Source organism: Xenopus laevis, chromosome 4S (assembly GCF_017654675.1).
Source record: "Xenopus laevis strain J_2021 chromosome 4S, Xenopus_laevis_v10.1, whole genome shotgun sequence".
NCBI lineage: Eukaryota > Metazoa > Chordata > Amphibia > Anura > Pipidae > Xenopus > Xenopus laevis.
Window position 1 is genome coordinate 21,109,286 of NC_054378.1, and position 24,737 is coordinate 21,134,022.

At 45.5% G+C, this 24,737-nt stretch overlaps 1 protein-coding gene across 18 annotated transcripts in view; it reads right to left on the reverse strand.

Moving 5' to 3' along the window:
* The window catches only part of nav2.S (neuron navigator 2 S homeolog), a 178,454-nt gene that overhangs the window by 36,487 nt on the left and 117,230 nt on the right, over window positions 1-24,737 (reverse strand). For 13 of the 18 annotated variants that reach the window (XM_041561025.1, XM_041561021.1, XM_041561019.1 and 10 more), the window contains 7 exons: window positions 23,232-23,304; window positions 18,296-18,566; window positions 16,700-16,768; window positions 14,120-14,268; window positions 4,341-5,373; window positions 1,229-1,341; window positions 291-399 (listed from right to left, as the gene is read on the reverse strand). In XM_041561025.1, the coding sequence (XP_041416959.1) occupies window positions 291-399; window positions 1,229-1,341; window positions 4,341-5,373; window positions 14,120-14,268; window positions 16,700-16,768; window positions 18,296-18,566; window positions 23,232-23,304 (1,817 nt within the window). The remainder of the gene's footprint in view (window positions 1-290; window positions 400-1,228; window positions 1,342-4,340; window positions 5,374-14,119; window positions 14,269-16,699; window positions 16,769-18,295; window positions 18,567-23,231; window positions 23,305-24,737) is intronic. The other 5 variants (XM_018260331.2, XM_041561029.1, XM_041561028.1 and 2 more) reach the window with 1 other exon arrangement.

Here is a 24,737-nt window from a genome sequence, read left to right on the forward strand (position 1 = left end):
CGAGGAGCCACAGAACGAAACGTGAAATCAAGTAACTGCCAGGGTGCAGGCAGCAATATAGTCAATGTACAATTATTTGCAATTGGTCTTCAGTTTGGAATTTAAACATAAAGGAAAGGTTGGCCCTGCTGCACCTGAACAGTGAGAGTAAATTTCTGATTGGTTGCTATGAGTAAAATGACTTTACATAGGTGAAATGCCCCTGCATTGAGCCAAGGGAAGCACAGGGGTTAACTGATCACAAAGAAATATGAAACCTCCAGGGGGCAGTACAACACCCCCACCAATACCTGTGAGTGATCTGGGTCCCTCGTAGACTGGACATTGTTTCCTCCAAATTCTGTCGGAGATCCGCAATGTTCTTCACCGTTCGTAGCCTTCGTGTTTCAGGATCTTCCCCTACGAGAGAAATTGCAGAAAAAGTTTATAGCTCCCTGGCTAATTGCTCCGTTATTATGGGCTCATTAAGAGACATGCTAATTTGGAATCTAATTATTGTCCTGGGTATTAACAGGGTATATGTCGGTGAGAGTTGTATTTCCATAATATCAGGGGAACAGTATGGTTCCTGCACTAGGGGGTAACTGACTCTCTGTGCAGTTGATTTAAGGAACTGGCTGGCATTTGGGAGGGTGACATTTGGGAGGCTGCTTTATCCATTGCCAGGGGTATCGTGTGGCATATGCCCAACTGCCTCTCATATGTCCAGCTCAGTATGATGGGGCAGTAGTTCAATACCAGCTGGAGGGCTGTGAGGGCTACACGAGGGGGGGTACACTATATTTGAAAACGCAAAGACCTAAATAATGAGCCAGCACTTTGCTGCAGGACAATAAGGCACAACAGCTTTTGCTTATCCTTTTGTTTCTCCTCCTCGTCTCTCTGGGCCAGCAGGATTGCTCAGTGGGCTGATAAAAACGAAGCCCAGAGACACGCTAGTGATTGTGTCTAATAAAAGTGACTGGGCAGGGAGCCTATAGCACCTGCTGTGGAAATAACCTCATATTTTGGCACCAAGTATGCCCCTTGTGCTGCATTTTGGTGCTCGACCCTGTTACAGCCAAGGTGAGTGTCCCTATGGAATGAGCTGCTATTTGGACATCAGTCATTTAAATGTGTCTATTTTAGAGTGGGCGTGAAAACATAGGGGGCAGAAAAAGCAATAACAATGTCCCTGTTGCCAAGGTCAGTGACCCTAGAAACCATATGAGCTTTGCCAAAAACTTACCAGAAAGATCTTCCAAACTTGGCTGCCCTGTTTTATTGTAGAGCGGGGAGTCCATACTTAATCCTCCCGAACTGGTCTCCACTGAGACGCCCCCATCAGGATCTGCCTGAGACCTGCACAAAACAGCCAGAACAAACCGACCGTAAGCTCCTTAGACAACCCGACATTTATTTCCAATAAGGCTTTGCCAAAACTACAGATAATGAACCCATAGTGGATGTAACTGGGTCCTAAAGCTGAAACATGTGCCCATTAAGTGCATTTTGTTTCATTACCTTTCCCTTTAACACAATAAGTCACACCTTGGTGCAAAATTAGGCCTGGACGTTGCACCCAGACTAATAACCAGAGGGTGAATTAAAAGGAATAAGAAGTATAAAACAAGTGCTGATAGTAGCAGAATCGCAGAGAATACAGCGAGAGGAAGGCGAGTCTCCCATGAAGACATGGGTGCTATTACTGACAATATTTACACAGTTACAATGCACGATGATGGAGAGCAGGCCCGGATTGGCAATCTGTGGGTTCTGGCAAATGCCAGAGGGGCTGCTATAAGGTGCCATAGAAAGTCAGTATTTAGTGGGCTGGTGGGGGCTGTTTGGGCCTCTGTGTATCTGTATATGCCAGGGCCTATTTTAATTCTCAGTCCGGACCTGATGGAGAGCTCAACCCAATCAAACAAATAACTCTTATTGAAAGTGCAGGGTGGTAACCAGATGACCCTTCCCTTGCATTAGGGTCAGTAGAGCAATTGCAAAAAAATCAAGATGCACACCTTTTTGTTAAAGTTGTATCAAAAGTGGTTTATTAAGCCGATATACATAAAAAAAAAGGGCAACGTTATATAGGGGTAGTATGGGGTGGTGTCGTGTCCCTCCCCCTATTTAAGTGGTGTCCCTCCCCCTATTTGGTACCATCCCCCAATTCATGCATACAAAAGTCCAATATCCAGATAAAATCCAATGGAGTTCAACGTGTACCAAAACAAAAATTTCCATTTTGAATAGTCTCTTCACAAAGTGTCCATAGAATGTCTATACCAATAAGTGACATGAAATAAATTCATAACCATAAATAATAGACATAAGATGTGTCAAATCCAATGTTACAAAACGTTCTATTTAATGTCTCAAAACATTCTATTTATGATTTATAGTTATGAATTTATTTCATGTCACTTATTGCTATGGACACGCTATGGACACTTTGTGAAGAGACTATTCAAAATGGACATTTTTGTTGTGGTACACGTTGTACGCCATTGGATTTTATCCGGATATTGGACTTTTGTATGCATGAACTTGGGGATGGTACCACTTTAAGGGACTCACAATCACCACCCCACACAACCCCTATATAGGCTTGATAAAGGGCCCGGAGGGGTCCGAAACGTTGCCCTTTTTTTTTTGAGGTATATGGGCTGAATAAACCACTTCTGATACAACTTTAACATCCAGATTTTTTTGCAATATTTACACAGTTGTGTCCGTGTGTCACTGATGTCAGGAATGGAATTCGGCACGGAATTAAACAGTCTATTACCAATTCCTAAAAACATAATGTTTTTCTCATTGTGTGAGATTTGGCTCCCACATTCTCCAGGAAATGATCTGCACCTTTCAGCCATTAAATCTAATTCCTTGAATGGCCCTCAGGGGACACAAGAGTCCTTTATATCAGGCGGTGCTGAAGGCTGATTTCATTAAATACAATCTACACAGATCTAAGGAAAAGAAATAGAGGAAAAGAACCGTCTGTTTCATCAATGTACATTTTGGCTGAATTCATGGAGTTGCATGGTGTCTGATTGTACACCAGTCTTCTGATGTTTCAGCCCAATCCTTCTGTTGGTGTTTGGGCACTTACCTGCTCCCACTGGCTCTGACCCTTTTCTAAATGCTCAGTGACCGCTAATAGCACACAAAGGTAGATTTAAATACTGGATGGTGGACCATACAGCGTTACTGGAACCCACTTGGACTTGATCCTGGTCATGACTTAGACTTAAAGGAGAAATAAAGCCTAAAAAGTTATCGGTCTAGAAATGCTGAATTTTATATACTGTACTTACTGTACCAGTATATATCAGTAATGATCCAGGCCTTCAATGTTGCCCCAGCAGCTCCCCATCTTGGATCTTGTTTAGGCACTTCTGGGCTGCTGTTGGTAAGCTAAGCTTAGGGGTTGTGGGAAATCATCAGAAAGTGGGGTTTACCTGCTATAGAAGCTGATGCTACAGGGCTGATCATGAATTGATTCTGATGCAGGCTGCACTGATTTCTATGCTGCCATGTAATGTGACTCTAACTGCATTACTAGTTCACCTTGTATTATGACTGTTACATGGTATATATAGTGAATAAAGTACCCCCTCTTGTAAAATATAGATTTAAATACTGGATGGTGGACCATACAGCGTTACTGGAACCCACTTGGACTTGATCCTGGTCATGACTTATACTTAAAGGAGAAATAAAGCCTAAAAAGTTATCGGTCTAGAAATGCTGAATTTTATATACTGTACTTACTGTACCAGTATATATCAGTAATGATCCAGGCCTTCAATGTTGCCCCAGCAGCTCCCCATCTTGGATTTTTTTTAGGCACTTCTAGGCTGCTGTTGGTAAGCTAAGCTTAGGGGTTGTGGGAAATCATCAGAAAGTGGGGTTTACCTGCTATAGAAGCTGATGCTACAGGGCTGATCATTAATTGATTCTGATGCAGGCTGCACTGATTTCTATGCTGCCATGTAATGTGACTAACTTCATTACTAGTTCACCTTGTATTATGACTGTTACATGGTATATATACAGTATATTGCTCAGGTAAGTCACAGCAGCCCAGAACCTTTGCTGGGAATCAGCAGAAAAGATGAGCAGGAGCTACTGGGGGTATCTTTCCTGGCATAGATCTTCCCTGCTATAGGACTATTGGAGTCTTGGGCTGGTACAGAAGCTCAAACCACAATGTGTAGCATTTGTAGCCTCTTTATGAAGCTTTAGTTCTCCTTTGAGAATGTCTGGACTCCATCAAGGCCAGGATTTAGGAGACAAAGAGCAAGGAAAGAGAAGGGAGAGACATGCAGGTGAGATTCAAGAGACAGGTGCCCTACCTGTACATGAAAGGGGCAACAGTTGCAGTGTTGGGGTGGGTGTATTGTTGCTGAGGCTGAGGTAGCTGAACACTGACAGTGCCTGTAGACTGCAGAGGGCCCCCAGCAGTTCCCACCCCTTTCCCTTCCGAGGAGGCCAAGCTGGATGTGGAGCTAGAGTTCCGGTTGTCCAACTGGGCTTTCTGCAGAGAGAGTCCTGTCCCAGTCTTGCGGCTCCGCTCTCCTTCTTTTGCTGGGGGGGCACTTGAGGCTTTCCCTGGGGTGTTTTTGATCCCTGGTTTAGGTATGCCACTATGAGGTGGCGGGACAGAGACCTCTTTCTTGGCGTTGCCCAGTTTACTGCCTTTGGGGATAAAGCTGGAGATCTTGGAGGACTTTTTTGGCAGTTCCACGGCACCCACCATTTGTTCATCTTTAGGCTCTTCCTTTGCCTCCAGCTTCTCAGTCACCGACACCCGTTTGGAAGCTTCTTTTGTTTTCTCCTTCTCTTTTTGTTTCTCCTTCTCTTTCTCTGCACCTTTTGGGGAGTTCTTCTTGTTAGTCAGTGCCCGGCCCAGTGTCCTCTGAGCAATGCCCTTCAGTGCTATTTTGGGGCTGTTGGACACCAGGTTTGTGTTGTTGCTGTTCCGTGTGGAAACATCAGTCTCTTCTGCCTCCTCGAAGCTGGGGATGGAGTCCAACCTCTCACAGCTGGTGTCCCGGCACCCTTCTAGGGAGCTTCCAGCAGTTTTGGAGACACCTTTGCTATTGAAGAGCTTGAGTTTCTCCAGCATGGATTTCTGGTTATTGGGGGCTGGCTTGGGAGGTTCTGTCGGTTCTTTTGGACTCTCTGGCACCGCCTGTTTCACGGACAATATGGAAGACGTCGCTGTGTGCTTAGCGCTGAGAGATTTACTCCGCCAGGGCTTATTGGTGCAGTTGGGCTGGGGGATGGAGGAGGAGTTGGGGCAGGTAACCACAGTGGGGTTGCACAGAGCAGAGAAGCCATTCTCACTCATTCCTGATTGTTGTGAGACAATGTTTTCTGTTGCTCCTAAAAGAAAAAAAAGGGAGAATGAGTCAGCACATGTCTGTACATTTATCATCTCTTGTACAATCAGCTCACACTCACACACACTAGGAAAAATGATTTATCACTGCACATTCCCTGCCTTGTGTGCCACCAGCAATTCATTCTTTGAAAGTATTTACTCCCTCTCTGATGTGTCCCTTCTCTATCACCCGAACTACACCTCCCTACATTCTCCATCTTCCTCTCTATATCCCCCCCTAACGTCTCCCCCTACATCCCCCCTTCCTTCTCCCCCTACATCCTTACATTCCTCCCTACCTTCTCCCCCACGTCCTTACATTACCCCCTTCCTTCCGACATTCCCCCTTCCTCCCTTAATTCTCCCCATTCTCCCCCACATTCACTGTTACCTCCCCAGCATTCTCCTCCTACCCCAACAGTCTCCCCTACTTCTCCCCCTACCTCCTAACATTACCCCCTTCCTTCCTACATTCCCCCTTCCTCCCGTAATTCTCCCCCTACATTCTTTGTTACCTCCCCAGCATTCTCCTCCTACCCCCAACATTCTCCCCTACTTCTCTACTTTCCCTCTACCCCCAACATTCTGCCCCTATTAAGAAGTGAAGCCGACCATCAGCTCTTGGTTAATGGCAGAACAATGTTCATGTTTTTGATTAACTTTCACCCTGTGCAAATAATAAAGGGCCGGGTGTCCTGCTGGGAGTTGAGGATTTGGTTTTAGCAAGAATAATAAATGAAGGTCAGCTTTAAATTTCCCACGTATGTCTGTGTGCCGTATATAGGTGGCCTTTGTGTGCAATAGGAGCTGTGTGTCGGCAGTAAATGATGAGTTCTGATAACCATTGGATCGCTCACTGCTCAGATCTGGCTCCGGAGCCACTACATAGAGGCCACAGATGGGCAGCACCATATTGCACTTCCATCAGAGCAGAAATGTTTTTCTGGGAAATGAAGATCCATTTTATAAAATGAAAGGAGGGGAATACAGGAAAGTTCTGTACGGATGGAATCTATGCACTCTTTGTACAAAATGCCAATTCCCTTTCATTTCCTGGGAAATTACAATTCATTCCAAGTGTCTAGTGTCCCCAATCCAAACCCTTAAAAGTCCTCGACAGCTTGAAACAACAGAAGCCATTACTGTTACAAAATGTTATTGTGCAAAGTGTTATTGTTGGTGCAAGAGGGGTGTGCATGTGCTGGTGCAAGGGAGCCCCTGCCTGGACCTGCAGTTCTGTCTGCACGTTAATGTATATGCAGGCCCAGATTTGTGGAAAGGCCACCTAGGCCCGGGCCTAGGGTGGCGGCATGCTGCCCAACCACACCCACATTGGTCCAAAAACACTGGAATGTGCTGGATTTTTAAACTCATTTTTTAACCTTCCCATGCACCAATCCCCATTGATGAAAATTTACAAGAATAAAGGGAAGGGGACAGGGGCGACGAACGGCAGTGGGCCTAGGGGCGCCCATTATGTAAATCCGGCCCTGTGTATATGTACATCCCATCAGGACTGAAGAAATGCGGCAACATCAATAATTCTGATCCGGGGCCCCGTCAGGACTTGAATCTTTCTGATTAACTTAAAACAAGGTCAGCGTAGCAGCAGCGAGTTATTCAAGCTGACGTCGCATTCCTGCCTGACAGATTTTCATTTAGCCACACAAACCTCACAGCTCAATGTAAACACATGAGCAGAGTTCAGATTTGTATCAACACTAATAGACCCCCCCCACCCCGAATTCACCACTTGTTTAACATGAAACATCCTCAGGGAGGGGGGTCTTACTTTGGATTCAATAGTTTTCTGGGAAATCTGAGGTTACGGGGTCCTCTCCAAAATGAAACCATTATAAGCTCTTTTAATTGCCATTTACACCGACACATTGATCTGTATGGGGGGGGGGGTCACATGAACCAGAAATATGTCCCTGTGTATAATATATATATTCCACAGATTGTGCTTTGATATACAGCTCCAAATTGCCCCTGTGTGCCATTATCAGTCTGTGGCTTCAACAATAGAGCAAAGTAGTGTATGAAAGCTTTATGCTCCAGTGGACACCTTGATATACATCATTATTTATCATCAGCCAGTCAATAGCCTCATTTGTGTCCCAGACTTTAATCAAAAGTGTCTTATCAGTTTTGGTTCAGCAAATGAAGCAGTAAAGATTTCTCTTGCCGAACAACCGATTTTAGCGAAGTTCGAGCAATCCTTCGAAATTATCGTGTGGTTAGCGGGATTAGAATGATCGAACATTTTATGATTTTTTGGCCGATATCTGTCAGGAAATTGATCGGCCAGGTTAAAAAATCTTTGGCGGTCCCAGTGCAATCTATCTATGTTTGCAGGGCCAAGCAGGCAGTTACCCTTTGTTTTCCTGGCAAATTGGTCTTTTTAGTTGATGGACAATTCGTACGATCGTTCCGAGATAATCGGGGTCTCACGATGACGATCGGATCTTTTAAAAATCTTAACATCTATGGCCAGCTCTAAGTTGAAACCCCCGTTATCTAAGGAATCAGTCCCCCATGGAGCAATTCCCAACACCGGCACCTGATTGGGCAGCTCACTAAAATGCCATTGGTCAGCAGAGTGAGAAGGTGAGCCTGGCAGGGGATGCTGGGAGTTGTAATGCAACAGCTGGAGAGCCGGAGAGCTTTTTGTGGTTAAACTTTGGCCCAAGTTATGTGAATGATTTCCAGGTGGGAAACACATTTGATTACCAATTAACCAAATACCAATTAACCAGCAGGAGTTAATGAGGTGCAGGTCACATGGCTCACACAGAACTGAATGTACCCTTATTCGGATGCAGTGTGCACTCACGGGGCACAGTTTTAGGGTACCCGGGAAATAGAATGTGCACAGGGGCTCCCCATATTCCAGGAGCAGCAGGGGATGAGAGATAGGGGCGGACAATTTTGCGATGCACATGTGCCAGTGAAAGCTACTTAGAACTATTTTTCATTTAATTGTGGCTGGAGATCCTGGGGAATTTCACCTTACTTTCCCTTTAAACTGAATCATTCCCATCTGGGTTTGTGTCTGTTCTTTTGTCTGTCTGTCCTTCAGTGGAATTATCCAGTGACCGCAGCCATCAGGATTCCTACCTGTGACATATGAATGGCTCTTTCACACAGGAATTTGTGCATTTGCCACAGGCGCGTTATACGGGATCCGAGCCACGGATAATCCCAGCAGAGCCGCAGTGGAAGATTAATGTTTATACGGAAAGATTTCCAGCACTTTGTGCACTAAGTACATTGATTTTATCTTGTAGGCCCCTTAACATTTCTAAACCCCTCTCTGGCTCCTGCCCAATATACAGTTCCCTATGGATCAAACAGCTGCCCTGGCAAACGCTAAAAAGAAGGAGGAATAGGAGAGAGACACCCTGATTGGGAAGATAAGGAATAACAACAACAAACAAAAAAAATCTAGCCATATCTGGTTGCCAGGGTCAATGCCCCTAGCAACCACTGACATTAAGGCATGGAAAGAAAACTAGTTCCAAACTGAACTGCTGCTCCTTTAAAGGACCAGTAACCTCAAAAAATTTAATTGTTTTTAAGGAAAGGACAACAACTGTATAATAATAATAATAATTATAAAACTGTGTGTGAAGTCTGTCAGTGTGTGAGTACAGCTAGTGCAAATCTGACTGTGTATATTATACACTGGGACACTGCTGTACACTAGGAAATACAGGATCTTGCATGAAAGGCAACAATGTAGCAATTACAGCGACACATACAAATCTGGATATTTTATATATTACAGAGAAAAATCTGGGATGATCACTCCACTATCACTTCATATGGACCAGCCATGCAGGACCAGCCATGCAGAACCAGGGGGCACAGAAGGCCTATGTGCTAAGTATGGGGTACATCGAAGGTCTATGGGCTGGGTATGGGGTACATGGAAGGCCTATGGACTGGATAATGGGCACAGAAGGTCTGTGGGCTGGGTATGGGGTACATTGAAGGCCTATGGACTGGGTATGGGGTACATTGAAGGCCTATGGACTGGGTATGGGGTACATTAAAGGCCTATGCACTGGGTATGGGGTACATTGAAGGTCTATGGGCTGGGAATGGGGTATTCTGAAAGCCTATTGGCTAGGTAAGGGGTACAGAATGTCTATGGGCTGGGTATGGAGTACATTGAAGGTCTATGGGCTGGGAATGGGGTACATTTAAGGTCTATGGGCTGGGAATGGGGTACATTGAAGGTCTATGGGCTGGGTATGGGGTACATTGAAAGCCTTTGGGAAGGGTAAAGGGCACAGAATGTCTATGGGCTGGGTATGGGGTACATTGAAGGCCTATGGGTTAGGTATGGGGTACATTGAAGGCATATGGACTGGGTAAGGGGCACAGAAGTTCTATGGGCTGAGTATGGGGTAGATTGAAGGTCTATGGGCTGGAAATGGGGTACATTGAAAACTATGGGCTGGATATTGGGCACAAAATATCTATGGGCTGGGTATGGGGTACATTGAAGGTCTATGGGCTGGGAATGGGGTACATTGAAAGCCTTTGGGCTGGGTAAGGGGCACAGAATGTCTATGGGCTGGGTATGGGGTACATTGAAGGCCTATGGGCTAGGTATGGGGTACATTGAAGGCATATGGACTGGGTAAGGGGCACAGAAGTTCTATGGGCTGGGTATGGGGTACATTGAAGGTCTATGGGCTGGCAATGGGGTACATTGAAACCTATGGGCTGGATAAGGGGCACAAAATATCTATGGGCTGGATATGGGGTACATTGAAGGTCTATGGGCTGGGTATGGGGTAAATTGAAGGTCGATGGGCTGGGTATGGGGTACATTGAAAGTCTATAGGCTGGGTAAGGAGCACAGAATGTCTATGGGCTGGGTATGGGGTACATTGAAGGCCTATGGGCTGGGTATGGGGCACATTGAAGGCCTATAAACCGGGTATGGGGTACATTGAAGGCCTATGGGCTGGGTAGGGCAAATGTTCAGCCCTTGTAGACACTGTGCCCCTTGCCAATCCCATCAGGTGAGCACACCTGGCATCCTCATACTCTCAGCCACCCAAGGTAGTAATTGGACTCAGATTAGGATTAGTGATGCTGCTTTGTCTTTTGAGACTATTGTTTTGATCCCTGCCATAATGCAAGGCAGAGCTGCTGCTTTTAGCAAAGAACGAAATAGAATTGTGAGCCCAATTAAATGAATTCCCCCCCCCATGCCAGAATAAGCAATTTTTATATCCGACAATGACACAGAAAGCTGGTGTGTTGTGACTGTCACTATTCCCAGAGGCAGGAATGCGTAGCCCACAGCCCGTCTCATTCTGGACACATTTAGCTCTGCACTTATCTAATAGGCTCTGCACAGCTACAAACAGGCCTTTCAGCACCTGGCACTGACATTTAAAGGGACAGCATCACCTCATCAACAAAATGTCATCTGAATTGGCTCTTGATGAAATTGATACTATAGTGTTGGCCAAAGGACCTTAGATTGTAAGCTCTGCTGGGGCAGGGGCAGGGACAGGTGTGACTGAAGAACAGAAAAGCTCTGAATACACATGGCAGCTCTATATAAATAACCAGTAATAATAACTGAAGGCAGTTGCAGTACCGCTTCTCACCAGTTAGGGGCATCACTCAACATTTCCCATTGGGCTGCAACAGAACAGCTCCACAATACCATTTATGCTGCAGGCAGGGCACTGAAGTTTGAAACAAAATAACCTAAACACCTACATGAAAGGGGAAGTTTGCTTAAAAATAAACATTGTGCTAAAGGTGAAATGAAGAAAGTCTTGCAGTTGGTCTGTACATTTTATAGATCAAATGTCAAGAGTCGGAAGAATATCAATGAATGGAAATACCTTCCAGTTTGGGTTCAGAACACACAGCACCAATGGTTCTCCTGCTTAGGGACCCAGATATATCTGTGTATTTATTCAATGACTGGTAAGTTTCTCCATAGATTCTAATGAAATAGCCCCCCCCAGTGGCCAAATGATCCTAAAAGGCTTGGCCAAAACTACATCTCCCATCATCCTCCACCAAGCAAAATCCACCATAAACAGAGAGAGAAAGAGAGAGTGTGCAGGAAAATGACAGTTTGCCCCTGTGATGTTTAACCCCCAGGCAGCAGCCCCACAAAGTGCACTTACCTGCCCTGCACAGAACCAGCATGTCCTTCTCTCTTATCTCTCCCTACTGCCAGCTTCTCTCACTCTCTCTGCCGCCTCCTATCACATTCACAGGCAGGAGGGGAGTCTGTGTCTCTCCTCCCCTAATAACCCCAATGCTCCTGTGGCCGACAACTCCCACCCTGACACCCTACCTCCCACCTTCCCAATCAGAAACAAACACAAGTGCCCTTTCTGCCCCCACCCAGTCTACACTCAGGATATATCAGCTGCTGGCTGTGGGGTCAGCAGGACCAGGTTTTAGGGTAAGGCAGGGAGTGGGGGTTTGTCCCAGGGGCCCCAGCACCACATGTTTGATATTTTCAGTCAAGTAAATCCAACCTGCAGCTCTCCAGCTCTTTGCAAACTGCAACTCCCAGCAACTCTCAGACAATCCACAATATAATATGTGAGTGGGGGGGTCGCTGTCTGTGTGAATCTGCTCTAAGACATGAATTTGCAACACAGAGGGGTCCCTATTGCAGCGCCTATAAGGCTCACACGGCCAGGGCCCCTGGGGTGACATTTTCTGGGACGTTTCCATTCGTTGGGTTAAATATAGAAGGAATGGAAACAAAGTAACAAGGGGGATGCTTAAGATTTATTTCAAAAGCAAAGATAAACCACCAGTTTATTGGACGTTACAGACGAGTAAAGGGGAATATAAACAAACATGGCGAGCGTTTCCTTCTATGGCCAAAGAATTCCCAGCCGCACGCGTCCCCAACTTAGAAATATTATTTATAAAGGATTATTGTGTAGCAGGTCTGCAGCTCCCGATGTGCTCAGAACCTGTGCCGTTTAACCCCTCGTGCTCCACTGGCGACTGAATGCGAATCCGCAAGCAGGCACTACAATTGTTTACTGGCCATTTATCTTCATTCCCAATAAAAAAAATCAGCAAGAGAAGAGGAGCAGCTCCGCTCTCTATTTGGCTCGTTCCCTTTGGGAGTTAAAAAAGACTGTGGAAACTTCCTCCTCTGCAAATTGGAAACACATTCGGGGGCACCGCAGGTATTAATAACTGTAAAGAATTGGCTTTATTTGGGAACTTGAGAAGGATTCGGTTACGGGGCTCTGTGAATACAAAAAAGGTGTTGCTTGGGGTGGGGCGGGGTTGCGTTAACTTGAATTGTTCCCCTGGAAGGGAATAAAATCAACAGATCTATCTGATGCCATGCTGTATATCTCACCTTTATACTGTAGTACTATGGCAGCTCTCACCATTATGTATAAGAAACAGAAAGACCTGCAGGATTCTGCTCCCAGGTTTAGCAGTGAATTGTGAGCTCACAGGAAACTGGGAAGTGGTGAGGTCCATGCCTGGGAATGACCTTGGGATGCCAGGAGCAGGTTAATATGTAAAGGGGGCTGGAGACTGGAGTTAAAGTGTAAGCCAATGGCAAGCACCATAGAAGGCTGGGCTCTTAGTTTTGTGGGAAATCCCCCCACCCAAACCAGGGTGATGACCCCCGACGCAGTTTCCTGGCTCACAGATAGAAGGTCAAGGGAAGGTAATGTCTCTCTAATACAGGTTACTGCCCAGGTCGCTCTCTCTCTCTCCCTCTACAGTCTGCTCATAAAATTGCAATGAGAAAACAAAAAAATTAATTTGTGAGCCCCGAGATGAGGACCCATAGGAATAAAAATATTATTTAGTGACTATAAACTCAATGAAAGGTTTTCTGGTGCCCTCTCCTGTCACAGTATAAAACTACACGTAGAATAATGTTAGAAAGGATGGATATACTGCTCAGACTTATCCTTTGCATTTTGCTGACTGCCCCCCTTTATCAGAGAGAGAGCAGGGTCCAACAGAATCCACAGAACATATGTACAACATCTAAACCCAGCAGGAAGCAGCCGGTTTCACTACACACTCCTTCTTGCTGCTGTCTGGCTTTAATGTGGGGATAACTTAGTTACACTCCCCTTTAAGCCCTTATTTTACAACAAAATGTCCCTGCGATGCTCCAGAAATATTCCTTCCAATGTTGCTCTCTTGCTTCCTTCCATACATGAGCACAGCAATTGCTACTCACAAACACCGGAATAGCAAGACAATGACTGGACACTAGGGGGCCCCTTGTACCAGAAGTCAGTGTGATAATACAACTATAATGGACCTAATACACAGTACACAGTAACAAATACACAGTAACAAATAAGGGTCAGGGAACCTGGGCAGATTCAGGGAGATTAGTCGCCAGGCAACAAATCTCCTCTTCTTCAGGCAGCAATCTCCCCGAAACTACCTACCCCTACCTTCGGCTATAATGAAAAATGCCCAGCGGGATGGCACTCACGTCGCTTGCGGAAAACAAAGCGCCGCAAGTGCCATCCCGCTGCCGATTTTTTCATTATAACTGGCGGAACGGTAGGAGAAGGCAGTCTGGGGAGATTGTCGTCCCGAAGAAGAGGCGATTTGCCGCAGGGGCGACTTATCTCCCCGAATCTGCCCGTGTGCCCTTACCCTAAATGCACAGAATTAATTCACTGTACTAATGTGACACTATTCACTCAGTTCATAGGTAAGTACAGGGCATGGACGGCCACTTACCTTTATCATTTACAGTTGCCGGGGGATTCAGCAGCTTTGCCTTTTCATGGTTGTTAAAGCTCTGACTACGCCTGCTGCCACCACCAATCTGCCCTCGGGATTTGTTCTCACTGCCGGCTGCCGGCCCCCTTGAGCTTGGGGCAGGGAGTCTGGGGAAACAAAAAGGCAGATATTAGACTTGATATACAGAACAGATATAAGGCAAAGAGACCATCCATTGGCCTGGATAGAACGACACACCTTCCCCATAGGGGTATTTTAGTGACTGGGGCAGCAGGGAAACTGACAATATGTCTAGCCCCATGTCAGATTTCAAAATTGAAGATACAAAAATCTGTTTGCTCTTTTGAGAATTGGATTTCATTGCAGAATTCTGCTGGAGCAGCACTATTAACTTATAACTCCAGCTCCCCTAGTGGCTGGTAAATGTAATTTCTGAGCTTTACATTGAGCTGGTGATGCAAGAAGATGAAAGTAGTAAGTGGACCCTCCTGACACCTTACAGGGGTGGGTTACACTGTAAGTGGAGAGGCAGTAAATGTGTATGAATCTTATGGATCTGGAATTGGGGTATAATTTCTCAGTGCCTGTGATCTCTCCCACCTGCATTTCACACACAGAAGATCACAGCTCAGGCCCTGGGATAATGGAGAAGCCAGAGGAGGGGCCCAGGGGTGAGAAGTGTTGGTGTCACGTAATACAGATGTAACGCTGCCCATAAATCAATGAGCGGCTGGTGCTGATGGGGAGAGAGAAGGGTGGGCTCACTTGCAAGGGGGTAAGAGGGGAGAGGCACTTTAACGTATTTGTACTAATTGCACGAGGCACCATTTTCAGGAGGAACAGCTGGTTTCTACTTTGCTTTCATCTCTGTGCCATTAACCCTCGGCCCGACATGATGGTACTTGAGTGGTTTTGGTACCGTTGTGGGTTCTCAGTGTGAGCAGAGGCTGCTGGGCTGGGAAAGAGGCTTCATACAGGGAAACCCAAGCAATGCAGGAAGGGAGAGGTGTCTATCTGTGCCATGCTGGCAAATCCAACCTGCATTCACCAACCCTGGTTGCTACGTTCGGTGACCCTGACAACCAAAAACCAGACTTATTGTTTAGCTTAGCTTTTACTTTGAGGTCTATGGCACACTGGGCATTTTGACTGCTGTTGTCATTGGCATATTCATTCCAGCTCAGGCATTGAGGGAATGCTGGGAGATGTAGTTCCAACAAAGCTCTGCTGGGCAGTTCCCATGCACAGTCATTACCCTTGTGCAACACAGCAAATGGCTCATTGGTTAATATTTTATGTGGAAGATTCAAAGTGGCAAAGCGTAAAGCTAAGTGCATGCCTCCCAGCTCATGCAGAGTGAAGCTTACTGGCAAGTAGGTGGAGTTATGGCAGGCGAGGAGGCGTGACAGGATGTAAATGGGAGTGGTCTGAGTGAATTAGGTCATGGCTTCCAGCTACTGGATACTGGATGTTGGGAGGGATGCAAAAGTGCAAGGCATGCTCAAGCAAATATCTACAGGAAGTGGCAATGCACAAGCAAAGCATTACAGGAAGTGGCAATGCGCAAGCAAAGCTCTACAGGAAGTGGCAGTGTACAAGTAAAGTTCTTCAGGAAGTAGCAGTGTGCAAAAAAAAAAAAAACCACAGGAAGTGGCAGCGTACAAGTAAGTTGTAGAGGAAGTGGCAATGCGCAAGCAAAGCAGTACAGGAAGTGGCAGTGCACAAGCAAAGTTCTACAGGAAGTAGCAGTGTGCAAGAAAACCCCACAGGAAGTGCAGCATACAAGCAAAGCTCTACAGGAAGTGGCAGCGTACAAGCAAAGCTCTACAGGAAGTGGCAGCATACAAGCATAGCTCTATAGGAAGAGGCAATGCACAAGCAAAGCTCTACGGGAAGTGGCAGCATACAAGCAAAGCACTAAAGGAAGTGGCAGCATACAAACAAAGCTCTACAGGAAGTGGCAGCATACAAGCAAAGCTCTACGGGAAGTGGCAATGCGCATGGAAAGCTCTACAAGAAGTGGAATCATACAAGCAAAGCACTAAAGGAAGTGGCAGCATACAAACAAAGCTCTACAGGAAGTGGCAGCATACAAAGCTCTACAGGAAGTGGCAATGCGCAAGGAAAGCTCTACAGGAAGTGGCAGCATACAAGCAAAGCACTAAAGGAAGTGGCAGCATACAAGCAAAGCTCTACAGGAAGTGGCAATGCGCAAGGAAAGCTCTACAGGAAGTGGCAATGCGCAAGGAAAGCTCTACAGGAAGAGGCAGCATACAAGCAAAGCTCTACAGGAAGTGGCAATGTGTAAGCAAAGCTCTACAGGAAGTAGCAATGTGCAAGCAAAGCTCTACAGGAAGTGGCAATGTGCAAGCAAAGCTCTACAGGAAGTGGCAATGTGCAAGCAAAGCTCTACAGGAAGTGGCAATGTGCAAGCAAAGCTCTACAGGAAGTGGCAATGTGCAAGCAAAGCTCTACAGGAAGTAGCAATGTGCAAGCAAAGCTCTACATGAAGTGGCAGTATGCAAGTAAAGCACAAAGTGGCAGAGGGCAGACATTGCAGCAGGCACAAAGGCTAACCGCGATTGCTTTCGCTGCCCCAGAGAAAACCTGAGGAATTTGATGTCAGATGGCTCTTTGGAAGATGAGCTGCATGATGGGGGAGAGAAAAAGAAAGGGTAGAAGTTATGAACAAAGATGAAAAGGTGAAACAGAAGAGTCACGGGTGATTGGCTGAGAGAGGAATGAACCCTGGGGTGCACTAGAATGCAGAAGTAATGTACCAACTAGTGTAAGCAGAGGAAAGGCTACTAAATTCTATAATCCATACAGATACAGGTGCAAAGAGCAAATCCAGCACCTCAAAATATTGCTACAGAGTAATATCAGTGCTGAGGTTGAGAAAAAACAACACAAGTCCATAAGGTTCAAAAACAGAAGGAATCGAATTGGACGGATATGGAACTTTGCTCTTTCCCATGGAATACCCCATAGGGTGGTGCTCAAGCATTAGTGTAACAGCACATCCCTAGCAAAACAGCATTGGCACTCATTAGTGCAGCACAGGGATCTCTGATCAACCACAATAAGCTACAGTATATCCTTATTCTGTACTGTCTAAGGGAATCAATGACACCTCCTACCCAAATACAAATATACAGAGAAGGAATGTTCTGGGCAAACAATAAGCTCATACTATACAGTATATATTAGGCAATAGACTGTATATAAGTAGTAGGGTCAGTTGCCACTGGCTGTTAGTGGGATACATGTGATTGATGTTATTAAGGGGACCTATTGGAAGACAGAGTGCTTTTCTTTGTGCAAACATCATAACTTACAATTTCCGTCAGAAAAGATAAAAAGGAGAAATTTGCGGTTCCAGTAAAACTTTGTTGACGTTTATACGAGGATTTTCCCTTGAAAGACTTAAAAGCCGAGGTTTTGGATTACACTGGAGATTTCCTCAGGGTAATTAGCTAATTGCACTATTTTTCAGGGCTACAAAGGACAGAGATGCCTGTGATGTCATGAGAAGCTGTCAGGGGGGGGCTGCAGTTAGGAAGGTCCAGTTGGGGCGCCCACTTGCTGTAATATGATCACTGCATGGGCTGTCAGTCGCATATGTTACTATGCACAACTCTCAATAACCTTCTATTCTTGTGTGTGCTGAGACAGACAGGGAGAAACCCAATCACCAAAGTACCCGAGTAATGTCTAGACCTGCTCACCAAATTCTGCATCAGATTCCCAGACACCTTGCCAATCACATTGGGCACCCAATTATACAGGACCATCTTTGGGGGTGGCAGGGCAGAATATATGGTCCTTTAGCTGCTGTTACTACAACTCCCAGCATATCATCCCTTAAAGCCTTTGGCTGTTAGAGAGTGGTGGGAGTTGTACTTCAGCAACAACTAAAAGGGTTCCACATTGGGCAACACTCATTTAAAGAGATACTGTGCCCATTTTGTCCTGCTGTTGCCATCTTCTCTTACTTGCCCCCTTTCCTACTCCAGAGAGACCTACCTGGGGTTAACTGCACAGAGAGTGCTAAAAGCAGTGCTAACAGAGAGACCTACCTGGAGTTAACTGCACAGAGAGTGCTATGATCAGTGCTAACAGAGAGACCTATCTGGGGTTAACTGCAAAGAGAGTGCTAGGGTCGGTACCTACCTGGAGTGCATATCTGCTTGTGCTTTTGTCTGTGAATGGGGAGGTTGCTGTGGTTGTTGGCACTGTACTGGGACTGTTGGGTAGGACTGTGCATGAGGTGTGTTGGTGGGTTGGTAGAGTTGCTGGCACTGCAGTTGGGGCCCCGTATTTTGGGGTGCTGGAGGCGGCTGCTGCTGGTATTGCTGGGGCTGCTTCTGAGACTGCTGCTGTTTGTAGCGTGAGAGGCTGAAGAACAGGCCTAAAATGGCCTTCAAATTCCCATTCCTGATCTCTGTAAGGTACAAAGGCAGAACTTATGGTTACACAGTGGATACAGTTTCCATCACACCCCACTTTCTTAGCCTTGGGTCCCCAGATGTTGCTGCCCTACAACACCCTGCATTCTTCACTATATATGCAGGGGTAAAGGAATGCTGGGAGTTGTTTTCTAGTGATCTCTGACTCCTGGACACATATACACACGTCTCTTTGATTGGAGTAGGACTTCCCCCCAAATCAGTCATTCAGACAGTGGGATCTGTTCATCCAGACCACTTTTGTATCAGGAGAAATAATTTTTTATGAAATTCCCACATTGAATTAACATTTCCTCCCAGATGTGACTGGATAGATATAGTGTATCCACGCGGGATAATCCATAGACACGGGGGCTGCAGGGAGTGGTCACATCCCCAGCACAGGCATTATTATGAGGAACCCCAGTGGGTGCAGGTTCAGTACAGCGGCACCGATGGAAGCAGCCAACAAAGAGAGCAATAGGATTTGTGCTAAAAGCCAGGAAATCCTGCTGCATATCAGGGAATATTTCTGCAATAAAACTGTATAAACGTTACAGTTATTACATTAAGAGGCAGCAGGGGCCAAAGGCCAATATAACTAGTTACTCGCTGCTTGTGCTGTCGGGGTTACAGAGGGGCAATGTCGGGGCAGACACTCTCACCTACACACCAAACTGCTGCTGCAATGATTGTTTCCTGTTGGCAAAGTGCCCGCGGCTGTCAGACAGTCTAGACCGGCAGTGCATTAACTGCTTGCAATCCAGCCAAACTTTTTACTCTCACTGGTATGGCAGCAAAACAATTAAATATGTTTGTATTATTATTAAAGGGAAAACCAGCAGATCTTCAAAGATCTCTGATCATAACTTGGTATGGAATCCCATAAGCCCTTACAGTAAAGAATCCCTTCCTAAACCCAGCAAAGAATTCCCCCTCTCCCCCCTCTTGGTAGGGAATACCATAGCCTGACTGCCCTTACAGTAAAGAACCCCTTGCTATTCTGATGGTGAAATCTACTTTCCTCCTCTCTTGGTAGGGAATCCCATAACCTGACTGCCCTTACAGTAAAGAGTCCCTTCCTATGCTGATGGTGACATCTCCTTTCCTCCCCATCAATTAATTACTTACTCCCCTCTCTTGGTAGGGGATCCCAAATCCCTATGCTGATGATTACATCTCCTTTCATCTAGTCTCGGTAAAATTCAGTTTGTCACCTGAAACTCCTGATAGTTTGTTCTATCTATCATTGTTCTCAATGCTAGCTGGTAACTATGTTCACTCAGGAAACTGACTGCATACCAGACTAAAGTTTGATGAATGGGAGAGACCATGGGCAGAAAGACAGAAAACAACAGTAACATTGGAACAATCACCTTTCACAATTCATCTGCTTTTAATGTTGCCGAGGACACTAGTCATAGCAACAAGCTGGCATTTTATGTTTCAATCAGGAGACAGGCAGAATAAAGAAAATAATCAACTTAGAAACAAAAATACCGAAACCAAGGAGAAACTGCAAAGATAACGTGATTATTTCCATCTGCAACAAAGTGAGAGGGAGAGGAGATTCTCAGCGACACCCCAGAGTGTGAAATGAGAGTGTGAGTAGTGAGAAGCTCAGTGGGGTCCCTGCGGCTCCTATTTGCACTCCATGAATAGAGTACAGGCCACCCAGGAGATAGGGCCACACGGAATAGGGCCACTCACTGTCAGCAGGGCCCTCACTGCAACTCCTATTATAAAAGTAGCTGTGACTCTAAAAACAGTGTAAATAGGGGAGCCCGGCTCCCCCCGCTGGGTGGTTTCCGAGTGTGATATACAGACCTCGGTAGGCTGGCGGGCCCCTCCAGAAGAGAAGGCAGAAGTCGGAGCAGATATGAGCGAATATGAGAGCGGCAGGTTGGAGTTAGTGGACTTTGCTCAGGTTCCTGGGGTTTCATTTTCATTGTAAAATGCTCAGTAATTCTTTATTCAAATCTACTCTGATGCCCAGTGATAATGTTATATTGTGTTTTGTTCTGTCGCCATGGAAGCACTCCCTTCCTGTGATGTCTGTTATATACATCTATGCTAAATGGTTGCAGGGCAGCACAGAAATCAGTGCAGGCTGCAGCATGTAGTTGAGCCCAATGACCAAGCAAGAGCTCATGGGTTAAGGGTCTGGCTGTTGTCACAGGGATCCAAAAGAAAAGAGGTAGAGCATGTGTGTGCAGACAGGTGGGATACGAGGGGCTGTGCAATATAAAGGAAATATTGGGTTTAGTGCTGGGGAGGAAAAGGCTGCAGCTGAATGCCATTGACTTAATGAGGCGACAGGTGGAAAGTCCATTCGCTGCCAGACATGGAGTTGTATTAAAGGGGCCGCAGAGCCAATGAGCAGAGCCATTATGTCTGGGATGAAAAGGAAGGCAGCTCTGTATGCGGCGCAGGAAATAAATATTATGTCTGTTTTTTTAATGGGAACCTGGTTTTGGTCAGTGTTCCCCATCCGCATGGGAAGCTTTCATTATAAAATGCTTACGGCCTTACAAACGTATAGGAATGTACCACTTACTGTAACACTGTAGTTACTGCTGATAGAGCGCTGCTTCTAGTGTGCTCTGACTGCCTACAACTTGTATCTTCCTCCAGTACTGCAAGCACAAAGCCTTCATCCCAGTACCCCATAGGGCCTTCATTTATTTACGTTTATAATTCCTTTAGTAATTGCCCCTGAACAGCTTACAATCTAAGGCCCCTGCCAAATTCCCATGAGCCCCTGCCCCAGTGAGCTTACAATCTAAAGGCAAAGGACACCTCATATATCTCATGAAGAACATTTTACAAAGCGAAAGAGTGAGTATTCGTTCTTGCCCTGCGCAGCCCAAACCCACACAATGAATCTTCGGAGGCGGCTCAGAAGCCTGCAGTGATGACTACCTGACTGATTCACTTTGCTGTGGTGGAACATGACTCAATGTGATCCTGCCAGGCTTCTCTTGCCTCCAGGGGAATAAAGTGCTGCTGTCAGTTTGGCAAGTGTGAGTGATGAGATGGAAACCGACGTGAGCTGACTCTCTATAATGTACTTGTGTTCATCCATTTGCCTTCATCCAAGGCTACAACTGCTCATGTGATCACTTCTATAATTAACTGGCAGCCCCTTCTGAGCCGTCTCTACTGAGCCCTATAGGGGCAGCTTCCCGGAACAAAAAGAGCAGCCAAGAAAAGTTTAAAAGTACAGCAAAATGGAGACAATAGCGAAAGGTTGAGACAGTAGGGCAAGATGGAGAAAGTAGGACAAGATGGAGACAGTAAGGCAAGACGAAGACAGTAGGACAAGATGGAGACAGTAGGACAAGTTGGAGACAGCAGGACAAATGGAGACAGTAGGACAAGATGGAGACGTAAGGCAAGATGAAGACAGTAGGACAAGTTGGAGACAGTAGGACAAATGGAGACAGTAGGACAAGATGGAGACGTAAGGCAAGATGAAGACAGTAGGACAAGATGGAGACACTAGGACAAGATGGAGACAGTAAGGCAAGATGAAGACAGTAGAACAAGATGGAGTCAGTAAGGCAAGATGAAGACAGTAGGACAAGATGGAGACAGTAAGGCAAGATGAAGACAGTAGGACAAGGTGGAGACAGTAGGACAAGGTGGAGACAACAGGGCAAAATGGTGACAGTAGACAAAGCTAGAGGCAGTAGACAAGAAGGCATCACTAGGGCAAAGGCAACAATAGGAAAGGATAGAGGTCAGTTGCACATTATATAAATAGTGGAATCCTGTTTTGCCAAAACCCTGTCACCACTGAACACTTTGAATCCGTTTGTTATTGGACAAGTCTATATTTACACAAGAATATTGCAAGTGCACAAGAATTACTCATGTGTTACTTCTACTAGCACTAGTAAGCAGGAATGCTGCCGTATCTACATACCAAAACTTATTCTGCACTTGTCGTGTGTTCTGGAGGGGGCAGCATACTGTGAATAATGGTTACTGATACTGTACATACAAAATCATCTGGAACCCCATGGGTAGGCTAGGGCCACAGTGAGCCAACAGGTCGCCAGCCAGGCAGCCATAATACACACCATCAATACACGAATGGCAATTAAAGTGGGCTGGACTAGAATCTCTATAGAAAACAGTTTGCCATAAAGCAACATCTCAGTTTCATAATCTCAAATGGCTATGAAACTAACTAAGCAAGAACCCTCTTATTATGCATTAACCATTTCATAAAGACAATAGTACAATAACCATTTATTAATTGGGGACCATTCGATTCTACACTGTTGGCAATGGAGATTAACAGCCTCCAGGCAGCACAGAATTTACTGGTAGAAGTCAGTGGAGAAGAATGTTTCCAGGTAATGCACCGGTCCTAGAGACACTATTCTAACTGGCAATGTGAATACCTTGCTTCTGGAAGAGCAATTCTGAGCAGAGTGTTAAATGACTGATGCAGGCAGCAACTCTGGATGCTCATCTGCTCACTTCACTCCTTCCTCATTAGATTAAAGCTGAACAGGAAAGTGAGAGCTGTACAGAGAAGAGTCAGGAGGCCAACTGAAAAAGTCAATCACCTTGCGATTGTAATAGTAAAGTAATGTATATGTCTCCCTACCAACAGGAGCACCAGGGCACTAACCAGTCGGCAAACTCACCCTCCGATGATAATCCTTGTATGTTTATTCCTTTCGCTGCCAGGAAACTCAGGCACGCATCTATATTCTCAATCTAAAGAAATCAAAGAAGAAAAGTAAATCACAGGAACAACAGCACCCAATTACTCCTCTCCCTCAATTATTTCTTGTGTACCTTGTGCAGCTTCAACAATAACAACCAATTCATGGAAATTGTTCTAATTTTCTATAAAATACAAATTAAATTTTTTAAATGCTGTCTTTTTCACAAATTTATTTTTAAACCAAAAATATAAAGGACCCTGCTTTATGGCAGCTGAGATTCTAGTTATCTGTATAACAGAGCATTCTGTCCCAGTAGCTGCACAGATCCTATATGCTCCCCATTGAAAAGCAGCAATCCTGCCCTGCATTATTGCAGCTGAGATTCTAGCTATCTGTATAACAGAGCAATCTGTCACAGAGGTTGCACAGATAATATCCGATCCCCATTGAAAAGCAGCAGTCCTGCTATCTGTATAACAGAGCATTCTGTCCCAGTGACTGCACAGATCCTATCTGATCCCCATTGGAAGCAGCAGTTCTGTCCTACTTTATGGCAGCTGAGATTCTAACTATCCGTATAACAGAGCATTCTGTCCCAGTGACGGCACAGATCCTATCTGGTCCCCATTGGAAGCAGCAGTCCTGCCTGCTTTATGGCAGCTGAGATTCTAGTTATCTGTATAACAGAGCATTCTGTCCCAGTGGTATAGTAGATGCAAAAACAGATAAGGAAAATCAAGTTATAGTTTAAGATGTACAATACTATGATAGTATCATGTACTGTATCTGTGTGGACACCCTCTGTTCATGAGCAATTGATATGTTAGTGTCTCACAGATGTCGTCATAATGAAAATTAGAGAAAAGATTATCAGTATGGCAAAAAGAGATCCATCTAAAAATAGTGCAGCCTGGCAATTCCCCTGCAGCAGCCCAGGAATGTCCCTTCCAATGTGTGTGACAGAGACCACAGGGAGCGACTGTATAAACAGAAGGACAACTGTCCCCTGGAGAAGCAGAATCCGGAACAGGCTGGTATGTGTGGGGCTCTGGTTCTGTTCCCCAGAGCACTGATAAAGTTCTGCACACAAAGCACTAAGAAGATTTTACAATGTGGGGGTCCATAATGCGCTGATTGGGTTGATGTTCCTTATCACCTGTCTATATGTAATTAAATGGCACAAAACTGGAAATAAACCTCCAGGACAGACAGATAAGGGGGTTCTTATCAGGTTAAAGTCACACATGGTGTGGGGGGAGGTAATTAGGGGCAATAATGACTCTATTCCCAAGCAAACTGCCCTGCCATGTTCATGGTGACGGTGCTTCTAAATTTAACATTCTGAGCCTATCACCAGGGGGGAGGTAGGTGTGTGTGTGCGGGGCACGGGGGGGATTAAGAGTCCAGAACAACTGACGATTGAAATGTATGTTAGTAAGCATGTTCCAGTGCAAACATGTTCATATCATACATGGGAAGCAA